The sequence below is a fragment of the Ictalurus punctatus genome, chromosome 7, assembly GCF_001660625.3.
Source record: "Ictalurus punctatus breed USDA103 chromosome 7, Coco_2.0, whole genome shotgun sequence".
NCBI lineage: Eukaryota > Metazoa > Chordata > Actinopteri > Siluriformes > Ictaluridae > Ictalurus > Ictalurus punctatus.
The window spans coordinates 16570100-16586793 of NC_030422.2; the positions used below are offsets into that span (position 1 = coordinate 16570100).

General features: G+C 35.5%; 2 protein-coding genes across 3 annotated transcripts in view; both read right to left on the minus strand.

Moving 5' to 3' along the window:
* Positions 1–3745, minus strand: part of ctdnep1b (CTD nuclear envelope phosphatase 1b) — a 21876-nt gene extending 18131 nt beyond the window's left edge. Inside the window, 2 exon segments of the mRNA NM_001201114.2 lie at positions 311–377; positions 3241–3745. Coding sequence (NP_001188043.1) covers positions 311–377; positions 3241–3354 — 181 coding nt within the window. The 5' untranslated portion in view covers positions 3355–3745.
* Positions 3746–5650: 1905 nt separating this feature from the next.
* elp5 (elongator acetyltransferase complex subunit 5) lies at positions 5651–13770 on the minus strand. Of its 2 annotated transcripts, none has more exons than XM_017472357.3 (8): positions 13434–13770; positions 13080–13140; positions 10065–10145; positions 9697–9908; positions 8755–8933; positions 8498–8596; positions 7773–7873; positions 5651–7509 (listed from the first exon to the last, which is right to left on the minus strand). In XM_017472357.3, the coding sequence occupies exons 1-8, from the start codon at positions 13486–13488 to the stop codon at positions 7401–7403; spliced, it is 897 nt and encodes a 298-aa protein (XP_017327846.1). In that variant the 5' UTR covers positions 13489–13770; the 3' UTR covers positions 5651–7400. The 2 variants fall into 2 exon arrangements, with proteins under 2 accessions (XP_017327846.1, XP_017327847.1); XM_017472358.3 differs by having other exon boundaries at positions 8755–8930; positions 13434–13734.
* Between the last annotated feature and the right edge of the window lie 2924 nt (positions 13771–16694).

The following is a 16694-nucleotide window of genomic DNA, read 5'->3' on the forward strand; positions in this document are numbered from 1 at the left end:
TGATATAAAAGAAAAAAGAAAAAAAGAAAGAACTTGAAGTCTACTGCTGTGTGCCCAGCATTCTTCAGCACAACTGCCACCCAATTCCACAGTGATACTGTGCCACCCATAAAGGGCTGGGTTTCCTTTCTGCTCTGGTTCCTCTCAGTGTCTCCTTCACCATTCAGAATCTAGAGCTAGACCTCGATTTCTCTAAAGCTCCTTAATGACAACGTCTATAGTTAAAAGTGCTATACAAATAAAACTGAATTGAAAAGAATATTTTTCCTAGTTCACAGGTAATGGAAGAGAGAAAGGCAGAGATACTCACTGAGTCTGGTTCTAGACAGCGGCGACAAGGGTAAATTGTCATATCGCACTGTCTGATATTGGATTATCTAGAACAAGAAGGGGGGGCAGATTCAATAAAAGACATTACAGACTTCAGATACATAATCTTAGAAAATGGATGCTTTATAAATTCTTAGCTAAAAGTTCTTAGTTTTCTAAATCGTGACAGTTATGACTACTATCTAATGATAGAATGTCTAATGGTAGAAGTGATCTACAAATAATTTGAATTGAAATGGTTTGTTTCCCTTTCTGATAGACAAACACTCCTCAGCAGGGGTCTCCATAAACAAGTCATGGACAAGCCAAAAAAAAAAATCCTTAAGATTTTTATCCTTAATCCTTAAGAAAATTAAAAACACATTAGGAACACAATGCAAATGTGAAAATCCTGATAGGCATATATTATAATAGGCATTCATTAAAAAAAAAAAAAAATCCTTGGGATTTATCCAAAGCTGTGTTGTTTAAATTTACACAAACATTTTGCTAATGACTTTATCCATGTTATCAAAATGTAAACATTCTACAGGATACAAACCAAAACAAAATGATGAAATAGCCAGAGATAAGGTCCATGACCTCAGGCTTCAATGTTGGAAAAATTCATCCTTACTTGTTACATTTCCCCTACAATTCTGAGACGCCTATACTTCTGTCGCCTGTTCCTTCCCCCTTCAAGCTAAATTTAGCTTTAAGAGGGTAGGAGTTGGTGGGAATGCAGGGGCAAACAGAAGGGGTAACCAGGGTGAATGCCGTTTTAAAGGGGAGGTTTTGTTCTAGCCTCTGAGGGCTGGAAACATACTGAACGCACTTACACAGAATCTGTAAGCCCAGTGGACCCCATCAGTTGATGGGTGGACTATAACCTGACCGCAACCCCTGCTTAGCAGTGGCCAAAACTTTTCTGTTTTTATTAAACCACCATCGCATAGGATTGTTCTTAAAAATATTAAAATTAAAATTCTCTACTTATATTGTTGAGTCATGGAAAAAAAGAATACCGTGTTTCTAAACTGCTGCTAGTTTCCCTGACAATCCTGTGTCAGAGGTGTAGGGTCGAAATTTGTACATCATAAGATTCAGATATGCCAAATGTCATCACACCCCACTTGAAAGAAGTCTGGTTATAGGGTGACTGACAGAAATCACAGCCAATCAGATCAAAGAGACAGAGTGAACAAGTATGAGAGTGTAAAGAAACCAAATGGGAGTGAAAGAGTGAAAGTGTGTGCTATAATATACGAGTTCAAACAATTCAGTCTTACAGAATTTTACCTTTTTTCTTGCTAAAAAGATAAGCCAGGTACTTCATATGTGATTTAGTAGTAAGCTAGTGAATGGCAGTCAGCCACTTTGTTGACATTTATGGCTTTTGTATCGTTATCCAGTTGTTAAGTTGTTTAAACTAGTGTATATGTTTGTGTATTTTTGCTTGTAAAACTTGGTTAAATTGAACAAGACACCAGAGAGGGCAAAATTCCAAAAACATCCTGCAACTTTAAGTAGAAAACATTATAGTGGAGGTGATAGACATTTGTGCTTCATAATCCTAAAAACGGTTACACAACTGACTTGTGTTTTTATGTACACAAACGGAGGATTATAGCTCTATATATCTAACAGGTGTAAGAGCAATGAGACACTTGAGTTTACAGACAGACTAACGCACTTAAGACCAATTATTACAGACTAGAAAACTTATGAAATGGCAAGTAACTACACCTTTAATGCTTAATTTCTGTGTAACATGGGCTATAGATTGTGTAGTAGACTCAGGTTGCTGATGCATGTTTGAATTACATGACCTTTCCCTCATGCACACTTCATCACACCTTCTGACCTGCACACGATGCACTCTTTAGCACAGGCCAAGATAGCCCAAGCTTGGCTCTAATTTGGCAACCATTGCAGTGGAGACATGTTGCCATTTCAATAAACTGTAAGCAAATCTTAAAATGGGAAAAAGGAACCCATTTGAAAAGAAAAAAAAAAAGGAAATAAATATATACATACAAAACACACTAGTGCTGTGGTTTAAGCGTTTCCTGTTGCAACAGAAGCCAGTACTGTCAGGTGGTTCAAAAGCATATGCACCTACTGCCTGGTTTCCTAAAGGAGCCTGCCAATGATCTAAAACTGAGTTTTTAGAAAGCCTCTAATAACATAACACAGCAAGGCATTTACAAGTAGCTTAAATATGAGAATCATGAATGGTAATCCTTTATGGCAAGTCCAAAATGGTAATTATCATCATGTGTGTTGTGATTATCTTACAGTTATTAAACTGGTCACTTAACTTAAAATGTGTGGGTTTAATCCAAAGCTCATAAACCCTAAAACAATTATGCCTGTAGATAATGGACCCATTTTGTGCTGTTGGTGGAAACTTCAGGAATGTCCATGGAAATTATTTTTCATTTAAAGGGATCCCTGGCTTAAAAGAGTTTGAGAAGTCTTGCTCTAAATGACACTTGTATGTACTAAGAACTATTTCAGCCGTTTATAACTATTTGTACAAGATTTAGATCGAGAATGAAAGTCTGTGAAGCCTCTCCAGGGGTGAATTAAAGGCTGGGTTTGTAAGAACAGAATTGTACTTATACCCTACTGTTTTTTAAATAGTGGGCGGGGCGTGTGGTTCTAGCCAATCAGAAGAGAGATGTACTTTAACTCAGTTAATGGCAGATGGAAAGTTACAATTATGAAACCTGTCTCACACATTTTTGTCATAAATTAATCACCATATTTACAGGTGCGAGTGCTGGGAGCGCTTTTCACACCTGCTCCAATGTGTAAATGTTTAATTTCCTACAAGTAATGAAAGGCAGTAGCCTACGAGTGCATGAAGCCAAACAGTATGGTTAGTTAGGTTTTTAAGTTGATCCCCGGCGCAGATAAGCTACTCACCGTTCTTAGCGGTTTCCTGAGGATAAATAAAAATAAACTCCATAACTTGGACGTCATGCTAAAGAAAGTGCGGACACACAACAGACATTGACGAGTCTTTAGCAGGTCAACCATTCCACCGAAAAGTTCCGGACACACCGTGTGAACAATCACTCGTCCGGTAGCGGAAACCTTATGAGATCCGCGCTGAGAACTTTTACCACTTTCCAGAAGAGTCTGTGAACATCTTCAGTCTTCTTTCATAAAGGCTCTCATTGCTTAAACCCGGTAAAGCCTCAAGAACTAAAAGTGCATGTGTGAGGTTTCTCTTTAGTGGACTGCTCCAGGTTTGAATTTAAATAGTGTCCAGCTTAATTAACCAAACACAACTATACATACAACTAGCTAGCGGTGTGGCTATCTGAACCGGCTAGGGACGCTGAGCAGCAGACTTTTTGAGGTGATATAAAGTCCAGTTCAAAACCAGAACACAAATGATCCAAATACAGTATTTTCCCTCCTCACCGCTGAAGGGTGCAGCTCAGTTAATAAAGAGTCAGTGCTGAGAGACGGTTCAAACCAAACCCGGAACAGTGCTGAACACCGACAGCATCAAACCGTCGTCACTTCCGTAAAGACACAAAAGTTCACCCCGGTTTTTTTTGTTTGTTTGTTTGTTTGCTTGTTTGTTTTTTGCTTGTTTGTTTGAAAAAAAATATATAATATGTTGATATTCCTAGTACTTGTAGATTTTTTGGTAATGAAGATTAAACATTAATACATTTATTCTATTCTTGTGAATCGGTTCAGAAGTTTTGGATTGATGTATATTCCCCATTGTTGCACAATCTTTTAATTTAAAAGACATTTGCTATTACACTGAGTCTGCCAACAAATCTAGAGAATATATTATCAATTGTTTAAAATTTTGTTTGGCAAATTCTTTATCCATAAACAAAAATGTATGGGCTCATCTACTCTTTCACATTTTTTCTGCTCAGAACGTTTTGTTTAACTAGCAATAAAAATGTGATAGATTTCAGAAAATATATTAAATATATATTTTTGTAATGACTGTTGATTAGGTTTAACCAACTTTCTTTCATTTACTGTTTTTATTTGTCTATGTTAATGATCCATCTCTTGCTGGCATTGCATCCTTATAGGAATTGTATGGTACCCTTTACCTTTGTACATTATAATTTATTATTATACCATTTCTATTTTTCTTTCTTAATTTATTTTCTTTTATATGTATGTATATGTGTGTGTGTGTGTGTGTGTGTGTGTGTGTGTGTGTGTGTGTGTGTGTGTATAATGTTTTGTTAAATGCTTCTTAATGCTTTCCTGGAGATGTTTGTGTAATTTTGTGTATAATTTTTTGTTTATTAAATGCTTTTGAATTAATAAAAAAAAACCTCCATTGTTGTTTTTTTGCCATTTACGAATAAAACAAACACAAGCCAACTAGACAGTTATTATCCCCAAAAGGTTACAAAGTGCCAGAGTTTAATATTCCCTGACAGAATGTTTAGTTACATCATTTAATTTGCTGTTCAAATACAGGATTTGTCTCATCAGTGTTGACTTTTAGTGATGTGGAATATTCTGGGTGTAGAAAGAAAGTGTACTTCTGTATAACCATTTTTTTCTACAACAAAATTCATTTCCAAGAATATGATGCACAACACGACAACAGAAACACAAGGCAAGTGAAAAAGCAATAAGTGAAATGATTTGTTTAGACCAGTGGTTCTCAAGCTGGGGGCCTTTTCTTTTACCTATATGTAAGTCAGGATTGTCAACCTTTGAATTATTAATAAATAAAATCAATTCTACAAAGCAGACTGAAAAGTCACCAAACAGATAGATCCATTGATATACTAGTGTACAGTACTGTTAGTCACACACTGATAAAACCTATTTAAAGTCTATTTAAAATTGATAAGTTTTTAGAAAGAGGACGTAGTCTCTTTGTTGAGAAAGTTAATACAGAAGAGCCTAGTGTGAAAAAAATAACTGCACAAATTTGACTCTAAGGGCCACAAAGTAATGCACCCTACACAAGGGGAGGCCTCAAGCTGGAAAAGATTGAGAACCACTGGTTTAGACTGTCTTAATCAGCACCTGATTTGAGAGACTGGCCAAAGAATCTGAGCGAACTATAACGTGAGGGGAAATGAGTGACGAATCAGCCAGGGATCCATAGAGAGGATACAAAAGAGTTTGGAGGACAGTATAAGTTGTTGTTTTTTTTTTTAAAGGTAGACATATAATTTATTAGAGATTATATTACATTTAGTCACAAAACCTTTAAATTGATATTTTATTAGATTCACTAATAATATTGACACACTATAAGGCAAAAAGTTTAGACACCCAACCATCACACCCCAGGCCTCCTCGCCTGACATCAACACCTGACATAAACAGTGGATGGATGGATGGATGGATGGATAATTAAAGAACATCTGGTAAATGGCAAACCTTTCCCTCTCAACTACATGTATGGGGTAAATTTACAATAATGTCTTCTCTAAATTATACACCAAGTTATTCCATTACATAAACCATTACATCATTATCCTCTATTAATTAGCACATTTTAGCACATCTGCTCATTATTCAAGCCATCAAACATATTTTTGTGAAATCATAATCTGAACATGTGTGTCGTGTTACCTCAGGACAACTGGCTTCATTTATCAAACTGGATACAAACAGATTTATTCAAAAAAAAAATTGTATGAGTATTTACACAAGAAATTCATGAAAATCCTGTAAATTCAGAAAAACTTTTGTATCCTACTCGTGTTTGAGTGTGTGTTAATTTACACATAAATAGACTAACCCTTGTAAACCTTGACTTGATCAATTTTACAAGATATAATTTGCATGGATTAAAACTGCACTTTTATGTATGGAATATACAATGGACCTTACATTGCTTATTTCTATGATGTTTACAGCATTTAGCAGACACCCTTATCCAGAAGTGCTTTGGAGTCTCTATCAAAAACACATCCTCATGCTAGTTCAGGTACTAAAAATACCATTGAGAAAATTTTGTGAAAACCAGTCGTTTTATATAATTGTATTAATTAAAGAATATAACCATAAAAAAGCAAGCCAACACATATCCATATATTAAGACAAACAAAAATTAATCATTTCATAATGACAAAAGAAATGTGGTGGTATAAATGTTGGACTGGCTGGTCTGTCTGCACATAGCCATAAACAAATCCCTCAGCTGAATTAAGATCAAATTGTTTTAAATGCCAGTCAAAATGTAGGTAGTTATTTTCATTCTAATAATTTATCAGAATTTATTCATTCTTTTTCAGTATTTGCTTTATCAGCATTATTAATCCGTAATAACTCTGGTAAAAGGTTTTAGTGGCCTTTTTCACAAAAGGTATATAGCCTATCAGCAAATATTATTCCTTCTGATGCATAGGTGCCAACTTACAAAAGTCAGTAGAGGGTGCTCAAAACAGACAACAAAACTGTTATAAACAATATTGCTAGATACAGAACATATGCAAAAATTACTCATTTAACCAAAAATCAGCTGTCTGATTTTTGCACTAAAAAAAAAGTCCCCTTCTGACCACAAATCATATGTATACTTGCACAAAAATAAATAAATAAAATCAGTCTGGTGTGATATGCTTGGAATTAAGGCATCTGAGAAGTGAATCACTGTCGCTGATTTTGATGATCACAAACACAGAGTTTTCTCTTCTCACTCAGGGTTGTCTACATGTGACAAAACAGATGTTTAAAAACAAAACATTGTTTTAAAAGGTCACTTTGTCTCTTGCTGCTAGCTTAAGAGTCTGCATACTAAATAGTATGTCAAAATTATACTGTTACCAGAACAGTTATCTGGTACATAAAGGGTGTACTATTTTAGCATACTATTTTGTATGCTAGTATGTGATTTGGGATGCAGCCATTTACAATGACAAACTAGTCCCTTTGAATAGACAGTATGGATGACAATATAGTGTGTAATATTGCTGGCATTGTACTTCCACAAGCATTGTCCTAAGCATAACATGACATTTAGACCACATGTATAAATTGGCCTAAATATGGAATTTATTTTAATTTAAAATATAGTAGCTCAGGCTCCAGAATCCACGGCACTCCTAACAATGTTCAATAGGAAACTTTTAGACATCAAGGTCATCATCTGGGTCTTCATCATCAATGTCATCATTGGCATCAGGTTCATACATAATGCGTCCAGAACCCCGGCCTGGCCTCAGGAGAGCAGACTTTCTGTTTAAGCAGCAACAAAGATATCATGTTAACAAATTACACATCATACACATAGATTACCTGAATTATTTTTAACAATACTGAATAATACTCAATTTATACATAACTAAAAATGGGTAATATAAAAACATGGGTAAATTTGATGTCTGCATCAGTATTTGTTTTTACGCATTTCCTCTTAACACTTGAGATGCTTAGTAAGCCCAAATAAGAAATGTCAGAATAGCAAGATAGTTTGAACCTCTATCATTAATCCATCTTACTTTTCTTCACTGAAGACAAACGGTAGGGCGACTTTTTCCCTTGCCTCTCTTTCAACCTCAGACAAATGAAGATTAAAAGTCAGATTTGATGTTGGATCCACCTGAAGGAGAAAGAGGACACACATTGCAAAACATGTTCATATCCACGACTGGGTGGACATACACTCTATGGCCAAAAGTATGTGGACACCTGACCATCACATCCATGTGTGTGTTCCCCAAACTGCTGCCCCAAAGTTGGTAGCTGACAATTGTACAGAGAACTTTATATCCTGTAGTATTAAGATTTACTTCACTGGAACCAAGGGGCCCAAACCTGTTCCAGCATTATGATGCCCTTGTACACAAAGTGGGGTATGGACATGGTACGCCAAGGCTGGTGTGGAAGAACTCAAGAATTCTGCACAGAGCCCTGACCTCAACCCCACTGATTACTTTTGTGATGAACTGGAATGGTGACTGCGCACCAGGCCTCCTCATCAAACATCAGCACCTGACCCACTAATGCTCTTGGGGCTGAATGGACAAATCTCCACAGCCAAGCTCCAAAATCTAGTGGAAAGCCTTCCTAGAAAAGTAGAGGTTATTATAACAGCAAAGGGGAACAAATTCTGAAATGGTCAACAAGAACATATGGGTGTGATGGTCAGGAGTCCTCAAACTTTTGGCCATATAGCATACATACAAAAAAGTTATGGTTTAGAAACAAACAATGATTAATTCACCTCAGACTTAGTGTACAAGTCTGTTTGAACATTTCCAGATTGGTTGGGTTTAGTCTCTATTGATAGTGTCAAGTCCTCTGGTAAACTGAAAAACTCCTCCTAGAAAAGAAAAAAAGTATTTTACAAAAAAAAAAAAACCAACAAAAAAAAACAAGAACTGTGTTATCAGCTTTTAAATACAAAACATCATCTATGAAAAAAACACCTATAAGGATTTATCTTTACATTAAAATCAGTTTGTAAGAAAAGCTAATTACCTTCTGCATAACCTTTCCAGATTTTTTACGTTGTGATGTCTTGGCCATAGCATAGCGTGCATTGTTCATAGGTGTAACAGAAATTACAGTGCTTGCTACATGGCTTACAGTTCCCACAATGCCTTGCTGATGAAGATCCATGTGTAGGAGACCAAAAATCATCCTTACAGAGCCTCCTGCTTGTCAAAGGGAATAATATGTGTGTCAACTGACCAAGCCGAAGGTTTATTCGACATACAGTAAGGGGTTTTCCAAACAGGGTCAAATTCAATAAATAATTCAAATAAGCTTACATGAAAATAGTATTATTTTTCCAACACCTGATCCTGAACTTCCCCTAAACTGCACATTATCCATCTCTGGTCTGCATCTATTCTGAAGACAGAACATCACTAACTACATTCACCATGCATCCACAAGACTTTAATAATTTATCCAGTTATTTTTATTTCAAATACATGTTGCATTGCACATGAACTAATCACTGCACACAAGAGTTTTTAATGTGATTGTTGTGGCCAAAAATGCTCGATTTTGCTGCAGCGTTTTTCAAAATTAGATTTTTTTGTGCTTTTTTACCTAAAACTCCTTGAATTGGTGAAATTGCAGTTGCAGGAAATTGTTTTGCATGGTCTTTCGCAGTGATGGTTGTTGGCAAATGAGACCTTTTCTAGCTGTACTCATGTACGATACACATGAATCGAAAAGGCTTTGATTGAATGAATGTTGTGATGATGTCACATGATGCATCTTGGCCCAAATGCGCAGAAAATCTACAGTCATTTTGAACAGAACATTGCGAGCTCCTCCAAATATTGCTGAGTGTGCTTGATTTTGCATTCAATTCTGTGAACGTAAAACCACAGAGGGACTGACTAACGTAAAGCAGTTAAAGAAGAGGGACTGGGATTAAAGTGCTTGTAAACTGCTGAGATGACAAACCTTTCCTGAGCTTCTGAAGTTCTTGACAAACGGTAACAGTGTCATGATGTCTTACAACCCAAGACAAAGAGTCAATGACAAGTACAGAATCGTTGGCGTGTTGCGTCTCCTGGAGTAGCAGTGTGATTTCTTTTGCGCTGAAATGCTTCACTGTGAACAAGGACTGCTTGGTCCAGCCCAGAGGGTCGGTGTATGCACTGTGAAAGTGAAACCTATCAACAGAAAAAGTGAACGGCTCAACAGCAAGTTTTGTCTTATAACTGCTCACTGTTTGGTGTTGACAAAATACTGTATGCTACATACAAAAACAACTTTCATATTATCTGCAAGCGCAATGTAAATTTTTAGATCATAGATAATAGACTCACAAATGCAAGTAATTGCTGTCCAGTCCGGCACACAACTCATGCTCGGGAACTTCAAACCCCAACACATGGACAGCTTCCCCCCTTAAAATGAAAAGGAACAAAACAGAGTTAAACCCAAATTATACTTAAACAGATTGAATATGTAATAAATTTGGTGTTGAGTACAGAAATAACTAGGCACAAGTACTATAAAGCAAACATAAATAGTAATAACCACTTTAAAACAAACAAAAGGCACAATCAACTATAACTGATCGTGATGGGATTAGATGGGAGGACTCGAATCTATCAATAGCTGTACAATAAAACTATTAGGGGTTAGCAAATCATTACATCATAAAGTCTCATCAACAGCATAATAAGAAAGAATAATGTGCACACTATTGCAAACACACACAATAAACACTAAACAATTTGATATTTGCCCTTTTGTTTAATTTGTCCTTTGATTGGACAACATGTGCTTAGTATATCTACTTTATATCTATTTCACTCACACACAAACACACACACACACACACACACACACACACACAAACACACACAATATCTCGCTCTCTCCCTTTCTAATAACTATTTATTATTGGGCCGGCTGTGGTTCAGGTGGTAGAGCGGGTTGTCCACTTATCATAAGCTTGGAGGTTCGATTCCCAGCCCACATGACTCCACATACCGAAGTGTCCTTGTGCAAGACACTGAACCCCAAGTTGCTCCCAATGGCAAGTCAGTGCCTAGCATGACAGCTCTGCTACCATTGGTGTGTGAGTGTGTGTGTGAATGGGTGAATGAGACACAGTGTAAAGGTTAAAAAAGCACTATAAGTGCAGACCATTTACTATTTTTTATGATTCATTCAAAGAAATGTAATCTTTGAGTATGATTTAGAGCGGGTAGAATTCCAGAGCTAACGACCTGTGTATAAAATAACAAATGACAATTATCCCTTAATTTTATCCTTTCAGTCATATTTGTGCTGCAAACAGCAATGATCACTTTAACTTGCCAATGCTGGCAAGTGACAATTAAACAATTTAACGCACTCCACGTCATGCATTAAAATCGTGTAATGCACACACAGATGTGTATTATACCTTACTTAGTTTTCTGTCCAATGGTATTTATGGGGGGAAAAGTATACTCGAGTAAATAATCCACCTTTTTCGCATTCATTACACCTCTGACTGTATTTCACATGTGCCTTCTGAATCCCTGATGATGACATGCTATGGATGCGACATAGGCTGAGAAGTATCAGACTAAATGGAGAGCGCATTTAAGGGGGGAGTTTCACTCTGGGCAATAACATGATACAAAGGTCACTGATAGGCTGCCTGCATCTACAGTCTGGGATAGAAAGAAATCAGGCACAGCTTCATTTCTTCACACCATTCTGTGTAATTTTTCTTATGAAAAAAAACTGTTCTGCTCTTGCACTTGGTTCCACAAACATCCAATGACATCTGCAGTGGATGCAAAAAAGGAAGGCTCATCTTCTTGGTTTTTTATTTATTATTTTCAAAAGACAGGGGGAGGTGGGATGAACCCTGCTAGTACATTTATCCCAGCCACCTATAGCGGGGTCGGGAACCTATGGCTCTTTCAGTGATCGCCTATGGTTCAATGGCAGGGAAAAATAATAACAATCATGAAAGCTAGTCTGTCAATTCAATTACACATTCCACACATTACATAATTCATAATTGAAACTGGTTTCTCATGTATACACCAACCTGTGGTACAACAACCTCAAATTTCATTGGACAATGTGGAGCAAAGCGTTAATTTCCTGCTCTAATTCATAAATCGGTTGAAAACTACATAGCCAGTCTGTTTTCAGTTTATTTTTAACAAAGGTGAAATGGCTAAAAAAAAAATATTGAACTTTTCTCCGGCTCTTTAAATAAAACACTGGTATAAAGTTGGCTTAACTTTGGACGTTCGATATCCGCAGATAAGCGGAAATTAAGGGACCATCTCTAAAGTTACATACGACATTGTTAAACACGTTTCTAACTTCAATAGCATTTGAAGAGAATGACTTAAAGTCATATAACAAACTGTAAAGTGTTCATGTAGGTGTCAGCTATAACACACACCTTTTAGATTTTTGATATTTAATAAAATAAACTATTAAATCATATATAAATATTGCTATGTATTTTATTACTGCATGGGCTCATACACAAAAAAACATAATTGAAAGCTCAATAGAATTTGAAGGGAATGACTTACAGTCACACAACCAACTGTAAAGTGTTCATCCAGGTGTCAACTATAGCGCACACAGAAGAACACATCTATTTTTTGAAGAAAACCATTCAATCCAGTATGGGTCATTTTGACCCCCTTTATGCATTCGTGAAGGTTTTTTTTGTTCATGCATTGTAGTGTTAAATATCAAAAACCTAAAAGGAGTGTGTCATACCTGACACCTAGTCGAACACTGTACAGTTGGTTATATGACTGTAAGTCATTCCCTTCAAATGCTATTGAGCTTTAAATTATGGTATATTTTGTGTATGAGCCCATGCAGTAATAAAATACATAGCAATATTTATATATGATTTAATAGCTTATTTTAATAAATATCAGAAATCTAAGAGGTGTGCGTTATAGCTGACACCTACATGAACACTATACAGTTGGTTATATGACTGTACGTCATTCCCTTCAAATGCTATTGAAGTTAGAAACGTATGTAACAATGTCGTATGTAACTTTAGAGACGGTCCCTTAATTTCCACACAACTGCGAATATCGAACGTCCAACGTCACGCCAACTTTATTCCAGTAAAGAAAAAAAAAATCATAACTTGTTTTTGCTTTTAGGCTCTGCCAGCTGTAAAGGTTCCCGACCTCTGACCTCCTACAAGCATGGTATGGGTCTATCTAGTTGTGCGTGATATAAATACTTGAGTGCATGACTTAAGTTTAGGCATTAATTTTCAACCATGTATTAATAATAATAATAATAATAATAATAATAATAATAATAATAATAATGCCACCCCATACCTCTTTAAGGCGCAGTTCATGTAATACTTAAGGAGGCGTCGTCCAGAATAACAAGCCGTGTCTGGAAGAGAAAATACACACAGAGCTCAGATGTTTAGAGAAGCAGAATACACACACACACACACACACACACACACACACACACACAAACATATATATATATATATATATATATATATATATATATATATATATATATATATATATATATACATATATATATATATATATATATATATATATATATATATATATATATATATATATATATATATATATATATATATATATATATATATATATATATAATGTAACAGGTAAATAGTGTTGATACTGATGTTTGTTTTTTTTTACCTCGAATAATAACGAATCCTCCCGATTCTGTCCCCTGTAACACCTCTGACAGCATTGTAAAATGCTAAAAGTTAATAATCTCCAACAAACCAACCAGTGATATAATGTTTACACAGTCCACTTATCTTTAATGTACTGGTCTGGTCCTACAGTTGCACGAAGAATTAATAACTAAACCGTGAACCTCTTTGCTGTATTTGATCCAAAATAATCAGCAATGTGTTGTTTAATACGGTGAGTGTTCTTCGTTTACACTCCGACTCATTAAGATGTGACTTTACTGCGCATATTGCCCCCTAATGTGCTGGAGTTTAAGGCGTGTTCGCGACACGAGAGACACAACATGGCTCTACTGTTTCTTCTCTCTCTTTCTGTCTTTCTTCTTTAGCAACAGAAAGAAATCATTACGTACAAACATCCTACATAAATTGTTTTAACTTGAGCATATTATGGAAACGTTCCTGAAACTTTTGTGTATAGTTACAAAAAATAGCCTGCCTATTCTCTCCCTCCAGGATTTCGAGATCGCAGAAATTAATACAAAATCAAGTAAACTCCTCAATATTTGGAGGAGCATGCAATTTTTCTAAATTACCGCAGAATTTTCTGCAGATTTGGGCCAAGATGTGTCACGTGACGTCATCACAACACGCGTTCAGCTAAATCCCTCCTCTATTCACGTGCGTCGAACATGTGTACATCTCAAATGTCTCATTTACCAGCAAACATCACTGTGAAACACCGTGCTAAAAATTGTATGCAGTTGCAATATTCGCCAATTCATGTAGTTTTCTGCACTAAACAAAAGCACAAAAAATATCTGCTAATTGCATCAAAAAAATTTAAGAAAACCGCAGCAAAATCAAGCATTTTTGGCTGCAACAATCACAAAAAACTCTGTGAAATCCTTACAGACTGCTTATTTGGCAAACTTCATGAAAGTCCATGAAACGTTTCAGAAATGTTCATGAAGGTTAGTTACAAAAATCTAGTAACTAAAAAAGAAAAATGGGGAAGGTTCCTTGTCAGTTGTCATATAAGACAACATTGTGTTTGGAAGTTCCCAGAACATTTTGGAAACAGTGCTGACTTTTAACCAAAAAGAGCATTCCCTGAAGGTTATGAAATGGTTAAAAAAAAAAAAAAAAAAAAAAAAAACAATCGAGAACCAAATGCTAACGTTACAAAAACGTTCTGTGACTGCTGGGTAAGCATGCTAATTCCACAATACAAGACATGAAGGGTGAAATATTAAATAGAATTAAATAAATAAAATTGAAAAATAGGGAAAGGGGTGCCATGGTAATACCTAGTTCATAAAAAGTTGTATTTTTTTAATTGTTGAAAGAACGTTGTTTTTTCCATTATACAGTCCATTAATTTGATTGGACAAGCTGTTTCCAGGAGTGATGATATTTAGTACAACCACACTGGTACATTTCACTGTTTGTATCAGTACACTTGTCTGTGTTTGAGACATCCATCCCTCCATCCATTGTCTGTATCGCTTATATAACATGGGGTTGCAGAGAGCCTGGAGCCTATCAGGGAACTCAGGGCACACGGCAGGGGACATCCTGGACGCACACACATTCACATACTACGGACAAGCAGTCTACAACGCATGGCTTTGGACTGTGGGAGGAAAAACCTGAAGCGTGTTCAACTGAAGAACTTTCAATTCTAGCAATAGTTCAATACATTGAAACCATTACTACACTTACTATGGGCTGTCAGTCAGTTGGTGCGTTACTATGGCAACATGGCTGTGGCTTCTTTGGGAACTATTTTCGTTCACAGAGCAAATATAAACTAAATATTTGGCCATATTGTATCTAAAATGTCAGTTAATCTATATTGATTTCTTGTTTAAGGATCTGTTGTATAAAAGTAATATTACATTCGCAATCATGTTATGCTGAATATCGGAACAGCTGTGTTTACCTGCAGCCAAATCACAGCTGTGCTGATATTCAGTATAACAGCACTCTTGCTTGTTCGATATTGCTTAATTAACATTAAAGATTGTATAGAAAAAAAAAAGATTTTTTGTGTTAAGATAATGATATTGTTAAAATGATATTTTGTGCTAATAAACTGGTAGCTTTGAGGTTAGGACATTGGATTTCTAATCAGCAGACCATGAGTTCAAATCCCAGTGCTGCCACTGTTGTGCCCTTAAGTGGGGCCCTTAACCCCCAACTGCTCAGTTTTATTAAAAAATTTAATAAATGTACATCGCTCTGGATAAGGGTGTCTGCCAAATGGCGTAAATGTAAACACTGCAAAGTACCATGACTGTTACAACCAAGACTCCTTCCATAAATGTTAAATAAATATCTCCTAACAAAAAAAACATCACATCAACAATTATAGTTTTTACTTTGTTAAACAAGACATTTTAAATGCGTTTATTATTAGTCTTAAATCTTGTTGAAGGTACAAGTGTGTCCCAGTTCGCCTACTATCCATCCTAAATAGTATCCGAGATTAGAATTAGTGTGTCCCAAATCATAGTGTGTTGTATCACAAAGGTACGCAAATGGTCTACTATTTCCGGTAGATTTTCAAAATGTGGAACCATGGAACAATAACCTATTAGACCAATCAGATTGGAGCATTCAAACACGCTGTGGTATAAATGGACAATATGCTAGCCATTATGTAAAATCTCAGTCATTTCTGAAGTTATATATATATATATATATATATATATATATATATATATATATATATATATATATATATATATATATATATATAAAATCTGATGAAATGACATATATATATATATATATATATATATATATATATATATATATATATATATATATATATATATATATATATATATATATATACACATACATACATACACATACATACATACACACACATATACACTACCAGTCAAAAGTTTGAAGACACTTGACTGAAATGTTTCTTTAAAAAAAATGTTTCATGATCTTATAAATCTTTTGATCTGAAGGTGTGATTAAATGTTTGGAATCTGTGTTGTAGACAAAAGTGCCAACATATTCATTTCTTTCATTAGAAAACTAACATTTTATTTACAAAAAAAAAATGTAAACGGATTACTTGGAGCAAAATATTCTGAAAAGCAGCCAATAAGTGTCCAGCATACAGTAGGTGGGAACTCCTTTAATACTGTTTAAAAAGCAGCTCAGGGGGATTCCTCAAGAAATCGGTTGAGAAAATGCCAAGAATGCATTTCTGAAAATTCTAGGAGGAAAGGGTGTC

What these genes read in the sequence shown, in the direction of transcription:
- elp5 (XM_017472357.3), bottom strand. Translation starts at nt 13,488, where the DNA reads ATGCTGTCAGAGGTGTTACAGGGGACAGAATCGGGAGGATTCGTTATT. An exon ending in ATGAACTGCGCCTTAAAGAG is followed by an intron (nt 10,146 to 13,079) that starts GTATGGGGTGGC and finishes TTTCATTTTAAG; the next exon opens with GGGGGAAGCTGTCCATGTGT. An exon ending in GACAGCAATTACTTGCATTT is followed by an intron (nt 9,909 to 10,064) that starts GTGAGTCTATTA and finishes TTCTGTTGATAG; the next exon opens with GTTTCACTTTCACAGTGCAT.